The sequence below is a fragment of the Harpia harpyja genome, chromosome Z, assembly GCF_026419915.1.
Source record: "Harpia harpyja isolate bHarHar1 chromosome Z, bHarHar1 primary haplotype, whole genome shotgun sequence".
In the NCBI taxonomy this organism is placed as follows: Eukaryota; Metazoa; Chordata; class Aves; order Accipitriformes; family Accipitridae; genus Harpia; species Harpia harpyja.
Window position 1 is genome coordinate 67,855,207 of NC_068969.1, and position 18,265 is coordinate 67,873,471.

Below are 18,265 nucleotides of genomic sequence, written 5' to 3' on the forward strand. Positions count from 1 at the left end.
AAGCATGGCCCAACAGTTTTGCCCTTTGAGGCCCCACCCAGGAAGATGGCTGTGAACTTCTGTAATAGCCTCTTCTTCTCAGAGGAGCTGGAAGGAAAGAAAAGACAAGACAGTGTTGTTGGCCCTTGGGGCAGCAAGAAAGCAATTGCACGGATCCCTGCACAACAGTTTTGTGAATATGTTAAGCAGGCATGGGTGGAAGATAATTTTCTTTTGTTTTGTTTTGTTTATTTGTTTAAAATGCAGATTTGGATAGACTGAAATATGTCTAAACTATGTGCCAACATTAGTGAATTGTTTCATTTTAAGCAATGCAAGGCATTGGTAATTTGCTATGCCTTGTTTCAGTATTTGGGGGGGAATACCCCTACCTCAAACTAAACTAAAATGTTTAGCGGTGGAATTAAAAAAAAAAAAGTGTCTGACTTGAACTGATGGTTTCAAGCACTTTTCAGTTTTCTTAACATTTGGAAAAATAAGTTTTGAGGCAATCTGAAATATTTTTTGGTTTTTATGATGCTGAACTAAAAGAGTGGGTTATTTGCACAATTTGAGATAGTGACAATATTAAATGTGTAACAAATCTTCACTAGTTCATCGCTGTTGTTAGGATCACTTCTTCTTTATGGGAAAAAGAGAAGGAAATCCTCCCTGATGAGTAAGGGAATAATGGTTCACCACTGAACATTTAAAAATTCACCACATCTTCCGAGGCTGCTGTGGGACAAGCAGGAGTATTGAAAATGAAGCAGTCTTTACATGAAAGAAGCACTACAAGTAGTTGTCAACTCTCTCTGACTTAGTGAAGCAGCAAGATCCAGGGAAACTCATGTTGGGCTTTTTTCTTTCTAAGGGAGATAGGAAAGTTCAGGTCTTTAAGATGCAGGATGGGGAAAACAGCCCAGAGAATATCTTTTTAGCCTCATTTTTTTCCAAAATGGTTTTCTGAAATATCTGGTACCCTCTCCAAAGTGAGCAATTAAGATCCAAATGACTATTATCACTTGCTCTGAGGCACTAAATAAGGGGCCTGTCCTGTACCAGACAAATTCCTTGGCACGGTTTCTGTGACTCAAATGATCAAGTGAAATTTTCTTTCAAATGACCTTTTCTTTCTCGGTTGTAACACGATTTCATTATTAAAAGATTTCATAAGTTAAATCTCAGAATAGCAAAGGAGCAGAGCTGTTCTCCTTCTGTTAGAGGTTCATGACAATTTGTCTCTTCCCAGAGAAATATCATATTAGTTCAAATTGTACATAAGCAAATTGAATTTCAAACACCCTGGAGTATGCCTGAGATTTTGCCCACAATGCCACATTGCAGCTAGACTCAAAATTCTGTTTGCATATTGCAAACATGTTGGTGTTTGAAACATAAAATGACACAGTAGGTATTGAAAGCAATATTAGGATCCTTAGCTGGTGTGCGGATTGGCAGGATTTCATTGATTCCACCAGAGTGGCATCAGCAGAAAAGTATTTTGATGAATAGGACCCTTTGCTCCGTTCATCACTATCTGTAATAAAGAAAGTGAGCTTTAGCAGATTAAAATTTCTCCAAAGATACTGTATGACAGATCTATATGATTTACTGGAGTTCTGAGCACATATAGCAAATTTGCTGTGTCCTGCTAGGTTTTAAAGAACACAAGAATAGATACATTCATCCTTAAGTTTGTTTATATTATCATGCTACTCTTTGCACTTCTTGTAGGTGAAATGCAGAGGTCATTTTGATCTTGGTTTTGGATTTTCACCCCTATACAAACCAAAAAAGAAATCAAAAGGGTAAACTGTAAGAAAACCTACTGACTCACACTTATTCTTTCTGATCCATACAGATCATAGCGAATCACCATATGCAGTCTATTTCCTTTGCATCTGGAGGTGATCCGGTAAGCATTTCTTTAAAGCTTTCCCCCACATAGATATTGCTTTATGAGGACTGTGTGACAAAATTTATTGCACAGCTTACTGAAAGAAAAATATAAGCGCAATAGCTCCTGTTTCTTGTTTCATAAATTCTTCTTGATTGTTGCCATCAAACTCTTCTTGAGGGAAACGACTGACAAGCAGTCATAAATCCTCCTCTTTGAATGACTGAAACAAAAAGTATCAAAGGGCTGTGAGCATTCATATAATAACTGATAAGCAGGGCTCTGTTTTTCAGAGTAATGTAGTACAGTCATATGGGTATCGTGTGAATTGTTGTCCTGATTGTTTTTTATTTTGTACTTTTTACAGTAATAGACTATGTTGCAGTTATATTTATAGCAATGCATGCATTTATTTTTTTTCTTTTTGTCTTTAAGTCTGCATTGAGAAGACTGTGCTAAATACTGCCTTCAGATATATTCGCTACACTCAATGCAGCCTGAAGACTGGCTTTCAGGAAAAGCCCAGATCTTTCCTTCTTGTTTTGTAAAGCTTTCAGATACACCTACACATTTGGTTCATTTAGATCAAAGGGCAGAGTCCTGCTTGTGCTTTTCCCTGTTTTTATCAGCAGTCCATCCAAAGGCATATTAAATGTGCTTAAAAAGTATTTGTCACCCAGGAAGCAATGGGAGGATTGTAAAACAGGGACATTGCTCACCTCTTACCTTAGAGGTTTGAAAGCTTTTAAGCCTAGATTAATTGAATGAGTCTGCCTTTTCCTCCATCATACGATTAGCTGTCATTTATCAGTCGTGTACTACAGGTAAGGCAATTTCTAGCCTGCTTTGTGAGTTAGTTCTCCCAGTTCAACTCTGTTAGGCTGAAGATCCTTGGCACTTTCTCTGTTCATTTCACTATCCTCAGAAAACATAAAGGCAAACTTCAGTCTTAGTATAGCTGTGCTGAGCTCAGTTCAGTTCCAGAAGGGAAAAGGACACTGTATCATAATAATTTGGGGAACAAAAAATGGATCAACAGCAGCTTTGAAGTAGAACAGATTGCAATGGATGCTGTAAATGAACAATTCCTGAAGTGGGCAGAAGAGTGATTAGCACAGTTCCCTGCCTCCGTAAGAAGATTCTTCGCTCTCCATCTGCCATCCCAAATGCTAAGTCCTGGAAACACCATTGCACACTGCCCACTGATAGAGTGATTTACCAGGAAAGAGGAGAGGAGCAGCAGTAGAGAATGGATTTGGAGTAAACAAGCTCTTCCAAATGTTTTAGAGAGATAAAAATCATGCTACTGAGTCAGTGAGCTACCAGAGAAATAAAATTGTATGGTGTAAGGGAGCCTGCAAGAGACAGTGAAATTGTAAAGTTGCATTCCCAATAAGACTGCTGCATGATGATCTCATTCTGGGGATGGAGAGGGTAGGTATGAGTATCTAATGATGTTCTACAGGCTTGTCTCAGTGGGTTAGTATCTGACACAATTTTAAATCAAAAGCTTGTTCATAAAGCAGGTGGTTCCTTTGTCCTGCATGCACAGGGAAGAAGACAAGATGCAAGGATATGATTTAAGGCACAACTCTATTAACCCATCTGAGAGTCATCCAGGCATAACTTTCATCAGCCCTTAATGATTTCGACTGGTGGAGGACTGCTACCACCAAACCATAGCCCCCAAACACAGCTGGGCACCAGCTGATTTTTTTTAAATCACATGAGATTTAAAATGGAGGGAGAAAGGCCATACTGAACTAGGAATCCAGATCTATGCCCACATTTCTTCAGGAAATACTTCCCTTATTTTGAATTTTGAAATTGGTTTATTTAGAAGTGAGACTGCCCCCCCCCTTCTCACCGCATCCACTTTTCTGCTCTGGATATCTGCCACACATCAGCGCCAGCAATTAGCTTTGCAAATTTCCTCCCACTCCCTAAGTGTTAATTACCTTCATCATTCAAAATATATCCACTGGAGAAGTGTTCCACAGTCTTGGAGAACAGCTTGAATACCATATATATTTTTGCAATATTCCCCTTTGCCATGAGTCAGACAGTTTCTGGCTGTGTCAGTACATGGAAGCTTAAAAATCTCTCCACCAAATCCTTTTACCCACCATTTCAGAATAATTTTTAGTTCACTTCCAAGCCTGTGTTCTGGATCTGCTTTAGCTCTCTTCAGCCCCTCCTTATGATACACTAAACAATTTTCATCCATAGTCATTTCGGGTGGCTGTTTCCAGGCTGCTAGACAAGACATCTGTTTTTGAAGATGCCTGCTGACATTTCAGAGAGGCAGATCTCATAGGGTCTAATAAGGCAGGTCTCTCAGAGGTTCCTGAAGGCAGTAGTTTTTCAGTTTCAGCCCTGCCTCCAAATTGTAGCACCACAATGTGATTTCTTTGAGGTGAAAATTATAGCTTATTCATACTTGTCTTCAGTTCTTGAATATCAGGGACCACTTTGCTGCATCAGCCCAGCCCTGTATAGCCTTTTGATGGGAGTCTTCTAATTTAGTGGAATGTGAAATGTGCCCACCTTAGGTCCTTAATGGTTTGTCATAGCTTGAATCTGAGAGCTTTAAATGAAATAAAGAGTTGGTGGTGCCAGTCTCTCACACCCACGCTAGCTATGAGACAGATACTTACTCAGGCATAAATGTATCCATTACCTATGTCTGTACTAGTAAATAAAATTATCTGTGGCCTGTTTTCTGGCCCTGAAACTAAATAGCACAGTGCAATTTGCATCCACACATTCATTCTCTTCCCTCCCACTGGTCTCTTGGAATTGATGCCCAGCATGTGCTGGGCACTCTCAGAGTTTCAGAGCATGGCGTGAGAAACCAGCACAGCCAGACAAGGGAGAGTAGCAACAATTAAACAGTATGGACAACTGTGGGACAACTCTCAGGCCTTTACCTTGGCTCTGTTTTATTTGCTACTATAGACATACCCACTTTTCTTGTCCCCTTACTTGTTGATATGCATCATTACTTCCACTCAAGTCATTGCCCAGACACTATGTCACTGGGCGCTTAAGAAATTACTGGACAAAATGCTAGCGCTATTCTTCTCTGCTCTGCTTTTTTTACAGACCAGCCTCAGCTGTGTCTGAGTGCCTTCCAATAGTGCATTAAGTGATATGGCTACACATCTGTCGCCAGAACCATGAATGTGCTTCATCGTTTCCCTTGCCCTCTCCTTAGGAGGGAAATTGCATAGACATGCAGCACAGTGATTTGTTTTGGGTAGGTCATGGTGGTGTGTGCTTACACTAGAGAAAGCTAAGCTAAAGAAATCTGTTCTTTAACTGAAGATTGATGTTTGTTATGACATTGGATCTTGACGTAATTGTCAGTGGTCTTGGATCAGTCACCTGAAAAGGCTTTGGGTAGATCTATGCAGCCATCCGTAGTGTATCCTATATATACTTCAGTTAGGTTTAGCTGTACCTGACTAGCCAGTCATGTCAGGAAATATCAGATCTAACCAGATGTGACTTCCTGATCGCATCAAGGATATACGGCATTTTCCGGATGTGCCAGCAGGCCTCACGTTTCCTGGAAGCACTGGCCTTTCTGTTTCATCTGCACAGTGATAAACATCTGAACTGATTGTGCAGAGGAGCGTGAGGGTGGCAGGAGAGCATGCAAAAAATCCAGAAAGAAGATGTCAGCCTGCTCTTGCCAGAAAATCCACTTGGCATTTGGCAACGGGGATGGCTGGGAGCAGCCCATGGGCTGGGGGAGAGTGTCCTGGGATGCTGCTTGTCACAGCCAAGCAGTGGCTGAGCACCTCTGTGCTGTATGGCATTGTAGTCAGTAAAGTAAACACACCTGCTTGTCACACATGAATAAATGCTATTGCTCAGTATTTCTGGGGAGCAGGGCTGTTACTCCCACTCTTTCTGCCACAGAACCAGTTGATTATTCATGTTCTGAACCAAAATCTCTGGGTAGTTTGAAGATGAGGACTTGTAATTCTGCTCTCTTCTAAATGAGGCCTGATCCAAATCCTACTAAATTTGTTTAACTGATTTTCAAAGCCCTTGGAAGAGATTTTTAAGTTTTGCTGGAATAGATCACACTCTGGAGAAAGCAAAGGGGTGGGATCAGTACCAAAATCTACAAATATTTCTATGGGGTTTAACTAGTATACAACTGTAGAGCAAAACATGTCATTTGAAGGTCTACCCACAGGAATGTGCACACTCTGGACTGTGATCTTTTGCTATGATCAGTGCAAAGATTTTTTGTGTTCACTGTAGATATCTTAATTTTTTGACAGGATACAGCTGACTATGTTGCATATGTAGCTAAGGATCCTGTTAATCGGAGAGGTAAGTGAGAAATATCTATTTGGAATCTTTTTTCCTTTGAGAAACATGATTGTTCATGGTATAATTCAGTTGATCCCCCCCCCCGAAAAAATATATGCAGCCCAATAAAAAGATTGCCTTTGATAAAGTCATGGAAAGATTGTGTAGCAAGAAGGAACAGCCATGCACAACTTGGTTCTCAAACTTGGAACAGGTCTTGCCTGTAGTTCATCTCCAAATATCACTTTGATTCTCTTAATCTCTTAAATCAAATGCTCGCCTTACTTGGCTGTGTGAGCTTCTAGGCAACAGCTAACTCTCACCTACACCCAATCACTATACAAGAACTAAGCAGTCCTCTGCGTAAGTCCTCCGATGAGCTGGCTGAATCTGTTAGGTCTTCTCAGTACATGCCTAATTCTTCCTGGCAGAAGCAGATTCTTTACCAAATAGTGAGCTTTTTCGAGCCAGCTTGCTGGAGGCTGTAATCCTCTTTCTCAGTGAAGTTTTATTCAAGGTTGTATTGCTTTGTGAGTGACCAGTCAGGAACAGGGAAACTCTTGTTGCTTGTCTTCAAAGACTAAGATCCAGTTCAGATTTTTGAAAATAAATCATAAAAAGTGTAAATTACAATCTGAAATAAGAGGTACAGAAAACATTCCTGCTTGTAATGCAGAAAGCATCACTAGGTCTTAATGCTAGACACAAAGTATTGTATAATGTACCTGAGAATCTATTTATTATTCATAGATTCATAGAGGAAAAAGGACTAGCTCCAAAAAAAGACTCAAGCAGTTCTAACAGGATTTCTGCAGAATTCAGACACTTTAACTCCAAAGTGCCAACTCTGCAAACCCTGAGCTGCCACCTTACTATGGCCACAACTAATTCTGTATTTTGTCATCTTTAATGGTTTTAGATACCTCAGCAATCTGCTGTGTCCATGTGCAGAGATCTCCAGACTCGAGAGCGTTACCTTATAAACAATACCCGCACTAAACATACTAATATGCTGAATATTAGTGAAACACCTAGAAAGCTTATGGGGAGTGGGAGATAGGGAGATAGTCCAGTTCTTTGCCATGCTAGTTATGTTCCAAAATCATGTGTCCCCCATTAGAAAGGCTCTGGCATCAGACTGTAGCCTGTATGGTGCAGAGCTGCTGTCCGCCCTACCTGCTTCAGCAGTACCTTTCTGCTAAACCAGAGACTGATTTAGTTGTTCTGAGAGATCTCAGTGGCAATGTAGTGGACCAGCATCGCAGAACAGTCTTTTGCACTGTAGGGTTTGGAGGAGACCTGAGCTCTGTTTCCTGTTCCTGTGTGAGTGAATTTTACATAAAAACTGTTTCATGGACTATGTTCCTTATATTTAAATTGAATGTATTTAGCCTTAGCTTCCTGTTGCTGTTCTTGTTGAGTTAGTCTATCCTACATCCAGGAGTCATCTAAGCAGCTGGTACTGTCTTCTTGTGGTGTATTTAGTTCAAGCATTTTCTTTAGGAAGAGTTTGACAAAGTGAACTCTGTAGGTGTTCAGCTGCAGTGCACGTCCTCCATCCTTCAGGTAATTTCTGTTCTTCCTTCTTTCATATTTCTGCATTGCTTTAAAAAAGGTAGATGATGCCTGTTATTGTTTGGAGTAATCTAGTATTAATGTCAGCAATCTCTAACAGAGGCTGCACCTTCCTTGTCATTAGCCGGTTTCTCATAAGCCCTTTTTGCTGCAGTGAAGCACTATTATCTCACATGAAATTCTTTCACGCTGTGATCTTTAAGCCTTCTGTGTTACAGCTTTCCATGGGAGCTTTCCCCAGTTGTGTGTGTACATCAGTGGTTTGCAGATCAGTGACTTCGTAAGTGACCAGTATTAAAACACTTTTTTTTTTAAAGGTCTAGTTTACCAAGGGATCTGGATTGCTGTCTTTCACCATCACTGGCCATTCTGTCAGTCTTTGTGTTATCTGCAAGTTACTTTAGAATTGAGTTTGAATTTACTTCTGTATCTAGTAAAAATGTTACTCTTGCTGTTACTGACACTAGCACCGATGCTGTAGTATAGCTTTCACTTGCGTATTAGACTCATTTCTTCTCAAGGATGGAAAAGCTCTTTTCATGCTTTATATTCTGGATCTAGCAAGCTACAGGCTGCCTGTCTTCTGCTGTAGCATTCACAAGAAATCATCTCTGTGTGAGCCAAACCTTCTCATCCTTTTACAAGAAGCACATCTCCTACCTGCTGAAAGTCCATTCACGTATCCAAGGAAACAGGTTACTCATTATGTCACCTCCTGAAACTACCTAATGACTCATACTTCATTTCAGCTCCAGACAGGTTTAGCAGTGAGCAATATAGCCTCTTTAAATCCCCATTCTAGTTATAGAGTGCAAAAATTATAGCTTTGTTTGGCCTAACTGCTTTTGGTGCATGTTCATGGAGATAAGTCTGCACCTTATCTAGGGGCTGATTGTTCACTGCCACCAGCAATGGTGCAGAAGGGGTAAACAGCAAAGATCCTGCTGCTAGCCAGGGGTGTCTGCCTCTGTCTTTGAACACATGAAGGTCCTGTTTTTGGCTGCCAAATCCACTTTCAACATGCAGCTAAGGACATTTCCTCTGAATCAGGCATTGCCTCAGCATGCTGGTCGGCACAGCAAATGCTCTAAGGTGAGAAGGGAGCATCACTGGATCTGTTTAGCAGGGCAGCACTGTGACCGGTGCCATCTCGTGCTGCGCGAGGTGCTGCTCCTGCTGACAGAGAGACAGCTTGGTGCCCTGATCATTCCATACCTGCATAACTGCAGGTTTCTTGCTCTTTATTCTGGCCTCTTCAGAAGTCTGTCCAGCAGATCAGCCTCTGAGAAGTCATTGCTAAACCTTCTTAGTCTCCCTATATTGCTTTAACTAAAATTATGTCAGACAAATGTAATGACCAACCCTTATTTGTAGGACACTGGCATCCAAAACACTTGATTCCACTGAGCTGGACACTGGCCATATACTAAAATGCAGTTTTTCAGCTGAAGAATTTATATTCAGGTTAATAAAGCAGTCAGGGGTGATAGAAATTAGTAACTTCGAACAAGGTCCCACTGTACTGCAGCAGGACTTGGAGAAGAACCAGGGTTTCAAATTCAATCCAGGCACTAGCCAGTAGGCCATGTGCTTGCCCAGCACTGAGTATGGAAAATGAACTTGTCTGGGCCTTTCTGGATATCACTGAGGTGTTGTTCATTCAGATCTTTAGCTTTCAGCTCTTAACACCTATCTATGTTCCTGCAGCGTTAGGTGAAATCTGCATGAGTTTGCCTGTTTATGTTGTCACATAAGATGATACCTCTGAGCCACTCTCTTATTTAAAACCAGGACAGATTTGGCTGCTTAGACAGCTGATAAAGGTTTCTCGGTCTCCCATAGGAAGAGAGCTTGTATTGCCAGTCTGTCTCCTTACTGCCTCTGTCACAGTGGGTTCAGAAAGATGGCACATGGGGGAATGCTGGAGTTAACCAGGGTCCTGGCTATGTGCTCCCCAGTGATCCCGCAGTTTGCTGGAAGTGTCTCCATACAGATAAGCAGGAAAAGGTACCAGCCTCTGTATTACTGGAATCAGGTCAGGGCCTGGGATCTAGGAAGTAGCCTAGTTACTGTTCCTCCCTCAGCCTGTGATTTGGGAAATTCTGGAAACTCGAAGTGAACAGCTTGCAAACTTGGGATGATTAGACATAAAACTGAAGTGGTAATAAAACTGAGGAAAGCAAAGAAAGCTTTTTTGTTGCTACCATCTACTAATATTTTTTTAATTTCAATTTAAAGCTTATAATTCTCATATAATCTATTGCATTCTGGTAATAACAAGTGAAATTTTATGAAATTTCCTGTCTTTATGGACTTGTTAAAATTGTGGAACTGATTTGTGGTCTTGCCTATTGCAGTTACACACCAGAGAAATTTTATTTAGCCTTTAAAAAGACCCCATTGCCTGAAATTCACTGTGCCAGAATTGGGTTTTATTGAACCATGCACACCATGAATAGGGCAACTATGCCTGACATGTAGGTGTTTTGTCATAGGTCAGTGCATCCCACCATAACATAAACAAGGATTTGCATGTGCATGTGTCAAATCTTTTTCATTTAGCTTGTCATGTACTGGAATGCCGTGATGGCCTGGCCCAGGATGTCATCAGCACCATAGGGCAAGCGTTCGAGCTTCGATTTAAGCAATACTTGCGATGCCCCTCTAAGATACCTACTTTCCATGATAGGTGAGTACAATTGCAGAATACTGCTAAAGGATCTTTGTTAGCTTTGTATTTATGTAATAAAATGTGCTGTGGACAAAGATGCTGGAGATGGACAGGATTTAAATACTTTAAAAAGATTTCTGCTGAATTAGCAAAGCAGCGTTTGCCTAATGAATATGAAAGAAGCACAGTCATTTTAAAAGAATGTGCTAAACATGGATTTCACAGTGAATTTATTGAAATGATCATGTGTTTTCTGTTGTAGTTAGTAGGCAGACTTGTATGGCTGAGAATGGATGTTATTTGTGGCATTTCCTCATTGTTACTGTCATAGCAGCTCTGTCAATTTAGATGAAGTAAGCTAGAGTTGCTGGGCTTCCAAAATGACTAGTGATGTTTCACTATTTCTGATATTAGCCAGGGTGAAGTTTTTAGGAATGTGATGTACACAGGCTTTGACTGCATTGTTCTCTGGAGGACACAAAATCTGTCTGCTTGTATATGTTTAAAAGGCTAGGATATAGCATTCTGTTTTCTTTGTTGAGCTGTGTTTTTAACATGGATTGCTATATGCTTGCTAACATTAGTATAAATCCCAGTGAGCTGGTACCCCGTGTAATCTCTTATATCAGAGTAAAATGAGTGTATAGTGAATACAAAATGCTACTATCCTAATCTGTAAGCATTCTGTACTCACTTCAGACTAGTGGAAATGACTGTTAAATGTAGACTGAAAGCACAGATCCAGTCTCTTGACTTTGTGAAGTTCTTCCAGATTTATATCGGTGATAGAGCAGCCGTAATTAAAGACAAAGTTTTGGAGCTCAGTCAATCAATCAAGTAATAATATTAGAAATGCTACTGTAAGGTTAAATAAAATTGTTTGTTAATGCAGTTTATAATGGTCTTTAAAGCTAAGTTAAAACATCCTTTACTCAGCATAAAGAATTTCATCCACTGCAAAGCAGGTTTACATTAGTTTGTCTAAACAGAGAAGCTCTGCTGCATGATCCATCATTGCTTGCTGACTTATAATGGTAGCTGAATTGTCAAAATAATATGCAATAGTGATCCCCTGACAGGCAGTCTTAACATGCTGGAAGTATCTGTAAGTGCTTTGCAAGCGAGGGGAAAAATAAAGCACTCGCTTTCTTATAGGACGCAGAGTTTTGATGAGCCATGGATGGAGGAAGATAACGAGGCAACAGAACATCCCTATTACAACAACATCCCAAATAAAATGCCCCCCCCTGGCGGCTTCATGGATGCCAGGCTCAAAGCAAGACTTCCCACTGCTGCAGATACAGCTCAGGTCAGTGCAATTGCATCCCTGCCCTCCTGCTGATGGATCCAAAATTTTTACAAAATGTGTATTTTAAGATGGATACATCGGGACCATTTATAGCTCACAGCTCTTCGTGTGTGGCCAGTTTCCTTTTGAAAGGGCATTGAAGATCTAGGGGGCAACAAATTAGGCAGGTTCAGAACATACAGAAGGAGGTGAGTTCCTCATGGTGTTAAAAGATTACACAGGTTCAAGGAAGAGAAATCCACTGAGGTTTACTATGTTTGTAGAAACCATGTCTGTCTCAGGGAGTATCAAATAGTGCACACTAACTGGGAAAGATTTGGTGCAGAATAATTTAAACAGTCTAGTGCAGTCATTGCTAACAGTTCATTATGTTAATAACTCAGCAGCGATCTGTATTCAGCCAAGTTCCTAGGCAGGTTCGCCACCTCACGTTGAACTGAGGTCAGCTTGGATATTTCTACCAGCGTTGCTGTCAACTGTTTGACTCCAGTATCAACGTAGCTACCTAAGAGGAGTTTTCAGATCCAGCACAACTCTGCTTAAATCCAGAGGGGCCTTGTCTGTAGACAACATCCTCCCTTCGGTACCTGAGTGCGTCTCCTGGTACCAATGTGAGTCTTTCAGCTCATGCTTTGGAGGATGCTGGGGGTGTCTTCTTGTCCCAGGTGTGTTTATGTGGAACGGTTTTCCCAGGCATGCTTTGTCAGGCTTGCTATGTGAAGACAAATGTACTACAGGAGATGATGCATCATTTGGGGTTGCGGGCGTTAATGAAAGCAGGAAGCAGGGAAGTTTACATGAAGGTCACCGGTAATATCTTACTCCTACACAAATGCATTTGTGAGACATATATTCTGACACCATGATGAATCGGAAAGGAAGAGTGGGAGTACACAGAATACAGCCAAGGAAATTGTCAGAACCACTCATAATGTATCTGAGCATTTTAAAGGTAATTGAAAATTTCTCTGCACATGTGTCCATTCTAGTCTGCAGCAGGAGTGGGAGGAGAGCAAACCTATTACCAGAGTCGTCACTTAGGAGACAAATTCAGTGAAGACTGGCATCATTGGCCTGTTAAGCAAGGTGAGTTTTGCTAGTTTTAGCTGTAATACTGCAGGAGGTCTTGGGCGGGCAAAGCACATGAAAGTCTGATACCTCAAAGTCTTAAGGCAATGAACTCCACTTTGTTGCTAGATTCCCTTTGTCTGAATTTTAGTGTTGATATCTGTGGAAAGCATTTGGTAATTACCTCTGAATAAATTATTAAATGCACACCTTCACAAAATCTTATCTTTTGCAGAACAGTTCAGAAATAGAATTGCCTCAAACCTTCAGCTCTCTAGCTTGCCATGTCTTAAAATTCCATGGTATTTAAAGACAGGCTGCATGGTCTGTTCTGAAAAATCTGACCCACTAGGTTATGCAAGATGGAGTTTCTAAAGGAAGAGTCTAAAGTCAGAAGTTTTTTTTAAAATATGGAGCAATGCATTTGTTTGCACATGATCTCTGCTCCACGAATAACAAATAATGCATAATGTTCTTTTTGTTGTTGTCTATTAATTTTAAGCAAATGACATAAAAATATGTGTGAAATTTCACCCATCCACCTTTACGTGACAGCTTTATTGTGTTTCTGGGGACACTTTCTTTTCAAATGCTAGAATATGTTATCTCTTGTTAATCTGCACAGATTTGAGGATTTTATTCCATTTCCTCCTCCCATGACTCCCCAACTGAATGTTATTTTTTGAAACTGGCAGTCTTTATTTACAAAAGTTTCCTTTCTTCCTGAATAATAACACTCTTGCCCCAGCCCTCATTGGAACACAGTTCTGAATCCATTCTTAAAAAAAATTTTCCACTAGGTCCTGCATTTATTGACTTTACATCTCCCATTCCAGGGAATTTTAAACCTGTGGTGATGGGGTGTCATGTTATTTGGTCATTATAACAACACTGTTCTGTCAAATACAAAAAAAGAAGAAAAAAAAGTCTTGAATTTTCTAGGATCTCTGGATATTTGTAGTATGCCGGAAGGGAACTCACAAGTAACCCCAACAACAGAGATGCCGACATATGTAAACACCCAGCATATAAACATAGAAGCTCTATTGGCACTTCAGGCAGATGCTGAAAGTACCTTCAGTGGAACAGCAGATGATACCAAAGAGAGCAGCCCAGGAAAGGATCTGTTTGACATGAGTGAGTTCCCTTCCTATTCACTCCCTTTCTAACAAGCGACCCAATATGTTTATGTATATGCATTAGTTCTGTATAAAAATAATTTTAAAATTCTCAAAATTTTAGTATTCCTGGTGGAATTATGGTGAATTTTAGAATTCATGGTGGTTTCATACTGGACTGAGTTAAAATAAGGGTGGCCGAAGATTTGAATCTAGTTTGTATTATATCTGAGTTAAGGTGAATTGCAGTCTATGTTATCCTTAGCATCACAGGCAACTAGGTCAGAAGGAAAATAAATGAGGAGGCTTGTCATGCAGGCAAGTGAAGGAGTGAATGGCTGGAGAATTAGCTCCAACCTGTCCTGTGAATATGTTACTAGGAATTCAATGCATACTACAAAAACTGTGCAACAAGGAAGCTGGGAGGGAAATCAAAAGGCTGAGTTATCCTTTGCTCTGGATAGGCCTACTGTCCTGTCTAGCTATCTGTTCCAACTTTGAAGTCAGCTTTTCTAAAATCAGAATCATGGCCATAGCTGTAAAACAATTGTTGTAATTTGATGTTGGTGCTACCAATACAAGTTTTGAGCCTTGAAGAGATACTTAACAGGAAATATGGGGAAAGCAGTTTGATGCACAGAAAGTTTTCTTAGTTTTTCTACTCTTCCTACCTCCAATCAATTGCTGACACATGATTTATTTAATTCAGTTCACATAATTAAAAGGCAGTGAGACAAAGCAGTTGGTGCCTATATGTTATTTGTAAAAATAACATATCTACATTTCTGTTATCTCAGTATACATAAAACTGTCTTCCTGGCATGTTTTGCTGAGATATGGCTCTATTTCCACAGCTTAGGGAGACTTTGTATTGAAAGAAAGGGGGAGGGAAGAAAATTGAGAGAGTATCTATCTGTGAGTATAGATTTGAAATGAGAAAAGTCTGCTGTCTGAAATCAGGGATGTTAACCTTGATTTTTAACATGCCATGCCTTTAAAACATGCACATGTTTAATTCTATTTTATACGCATTCTTTTCCTAAAAACAGATTTCTCATCTTCCAGCCTTCATTAAACTTTATTAACCATTCAATCATTGCGGAAAAGTAGTATTAGAAAACATGTCAACTAGCCCTAAGTTAGTGGTTTGTTGAGCTAAACGTGTTGGGCTTAGTGCAGACTGCAATGTAGTGAATGCGTATATAAGCTGGTTTTAAGAATTAGCTGAGGTATCAATAAGCTGTGATGGCACAGTATTTACCCTATTTCTCTGAGCTAAATTAATCCTCTGTTGCCCCATGCAAACATGGCTGTGTACTCCTCACATCTGAGCAGTCTATTTAGAGCTGGTGTATTGCTTCACAGTACTGCTCTGCAGATGTCCTTTTGTAAGTCTAGTGGGCACAGAACAGTATCTCTTTTTAATATGCACTAGTTGGCCAGATGAAGGTCTTGCAAAGGAAAATAGCTTCCGATAGGTCAGTACAGCATTTAATGAAGCATGCACTGACCTATTTACTATTTCTGTAAGACTGTTGGGATCTGTAATGACACATCTTTCTATTCCACTCTACAGAAAGTAACACTGAGTTCAGGATTTAGCTGAGGTTTAAAAGATTCTTCCCCGAGGCTGATTTCAGCTTGGTAAATCACGTTAAAGGTGTTAGCCTGTGCCTGTGTTGCAAAGTCCTCTTCCTAGGTGGAGGCTAGTGGTAGGCTGAGTGGTAAGGGCAACTGATCCCTTCTAGACATACCCTTGGGCTGGGGACTCAGTAATGGATAATTTTAAAATGAATATATTGTTTGAAGAGAGACCAGATATGAGTATAATGACATTGGGTACCCATATTATGCAATTTATTTGAAATTAAACTGTCTGACGTGCCTGGCAAGACAAAAGGAGACCTCTGCCCAGTACCAGGGCATATAAATGCAACTGTTGACAATAGCCATTACTGAAATAAAATCAGTCCCTTTCAAAAGCTCCTGCCAAGGTTTGCTCCGATTTTTGTCAGCATCTTTCTCTGCATAACATACATTTTTAACATATTACACTCCTCAGTCTTAATATAATCCATAAATCAGTAGGCCTAGCAGTATATCTTCACTCAGTTTTATCATAAAGACAAAGGGAAGTGGCTATAACACAGAATAAATCCAGTTAAAAATGACTGAAATATCACCATTTTGTAATATGATTTACCTCTGAGTGATCTTGCCCTTCTTTCTATTTCCATAACCAGAACCATTTGAAGATGCCCTCAAGAACCAAACGTCTGAGGCTGCACTGAGAAAATCCACCTCCACGGGATGCACCAGTCCTCTTTTATCCAGAGCAGCTGACCGGACTGTAGCTGAACAGCTGAGTACAGAGCCGTGGTATCAAGGAGAAATGAGCAGGAAAGAAGCAGAACAGCTGTTAAAGAAATGTGGAGACTTCCTCGTGAGGAAGAGTACCACGAATCCCGGCTCCTATGTGCTGACAGGCATGCACAACGGCCAAGCCAAGCATCTTCTTTTGGTGGACCCAGAAGGAACTGTAAGTGCTGACTCCTCAGTAATACAGGAGGTTTCTGACTCTACATATTTTCTCTAAATGTGTTTAACCTTGTTTACAGCTTATTCACAACTGATTGTAAGTACAGCCCCATATCTCTAATATGCCATCACATCTCTAATTCTCTCCCTGATGCCTAGCAGAAGGCCCACTGCATGATTTCTGTACATTGCAGGGAGCCTTCGGGACCTGATTCCCTCCCAGCAAGGTCAAGGTTTGGCCACAGCAGTACAGTCTTAGTCAAAAGTGCAGCTAAGCCACCTCTTTAGCCTTCCTGCTGAGAAGCTGCTGGTGGATGTGCAAATTTGGTCAGCCTGCATGCCAGCAATTTCCACATGATATCTGTCAGCCAGGGTACGGACCAGGCCCTCTGTGTTTTCCTGCATGTAAGCCCAGGAGATAACTGAGGTAAACCTGCTCCATCTCTTTGCTGCCCAGGGACTCCCTTAGCCAACAAAGGGACACTCCCAGCAGCAGGATGGAGAGGGCAAGGGAGCTCTAGTTTTCTGCAGCTGTCCTCTTGTGCTTCTGGGGAGGCTTAGTCTCGTCTGAGAGAATGAAAGGATTGCCACATGTTTTATTCTTGGCTCCTGGTAACTGAGAGTGGGCAACTCCTTCTCCTCTGTAAAAGACAACTTTAGGTGACAAGCCCCAAAGTAAATTGAGAAATGCCTGTAAAGTTTTCCTGTTGGCATCTGTTTCAGCTGAGGAACCTGTGGCAGAATTATGCCAGTCCTGCAGAGGTTGTAACACTACGGTGAGAAATGCCTGTGGTACTTGTTGTAATCACATTTGCCACATGAGGCCAGTCAAAGAATGGTTTTGCACTTTTTAGGTGCCGACTGCCTTATCCTGGGCTTGACCAGGACACCAGCCTGGGGAACTGGCTCCATCCCCTGGGGACGCAGCCTCCTTCGCTAAACTTTTGCCAGCAGTTTTGTGACTCCTGCAGCAGGGCCCCCTAATTCTCCCTTCAGTGTAAACCCACAAATTGCTGTTACAGGCTACTGCAAGAAAAACAATGCTGTGTGACGTGGCAAGTGCTATGTCCCACTGGGAACTCTGCTGCTTTGCTGACTGGCATAGAGTACTTGGGCCCTGTGAGGACTCCTGGGACATTTTCCTCCTGCAAAGGATGGAGCCCCCCCCCCCCCCATCTTTTCTGCACTGCCTCTAAGTGCAGCACAAATTTGCTGACCTCCTTGTGTAGAGACCTGCTTGTTCTCTGCACCTATCCCCTCCCTCAGCTTACTTGTGATGTGCCATCATGGCCCATATGGCTCTGAAACTCCTTGCTCAGGAGGCACAGCTTGAGAACAACAGCTTTTCTGCGGCTGTATTTAAGTTAGCTGTGCTGTCTATAAATGATTTGTGGGACTCTGACACAGCTCCAGAGCAGCCCTATTTGCTACTTGTCAGAGCAGAGAATTGTCAATAAAATGCCAATGCGTGGCCAGCCGAAGCAGCGCGCCAGCGGCTTGCATTTCTTCCACGTGGCCTTGGCGTGATTATTTGTAAAAAATGATGCTCACAAAGCCTGCCTGAAAATTCATTTCACACACAAATTTCCCAGTGACACGTTACTGCTCTTAAGAGTGTGTTTTCAGAGCAGAGTTAACTGTCCAATTCCTTCTGCTCTCATCCAGCTGACAAAAAAAAAGATCTCTAGTTCAGGCAAGGGATGCTTAAAATGGAGGACTGCAGGATTTTTGCTGGATTTAGAAATAGGGCTTGAACTCTGGTGATGACAGAGCATATT

At 41.2% G+C, this 18,265-nt stretch overlaps 1 protein-coding gene across 2 annotated transcripts in view; it reads left to right on the forward strand.

Moving 5' to 3' along the window:
• The window catches only part of SHC3 (SHC adaptor protein 3), a 64,377-nt gene that overhangs the window by 39,166 nt on the left and 6,946 nt on the right, over positions 1-18,265 (forward strand). For both annotated transcript variants that reach the window (XM_052778224.1, XM_052778223.1), the window contains 7 exons: positions 1,844-1,897; positions 6,178-6,229; positions 10,346-10,472; positions 11,610-11,763; positions 12,753-12,849; positions 13,774-13,968; positions 16,193-16,488. In XM_052778224.1, coding sequence (XP_052634184.1) covers positions 1,844-1,897; positions 6,178-6,229; positions 10,346-10,472; positions 11,610-11,763; positions 12,753-12,849; positions 13,774-13,968; positions 16,193-16,488 — 975 coding nt within the window. The remainder of the gene's footprint in view (positions 1-1,843; positions 1,898-6,177; positions 6,230-10,345; positions 10,473-11,609; positions 11,764-12,752; positions 12,850-13,773; positions 13,969-16,192; positions 16,489-18,265) is intronic.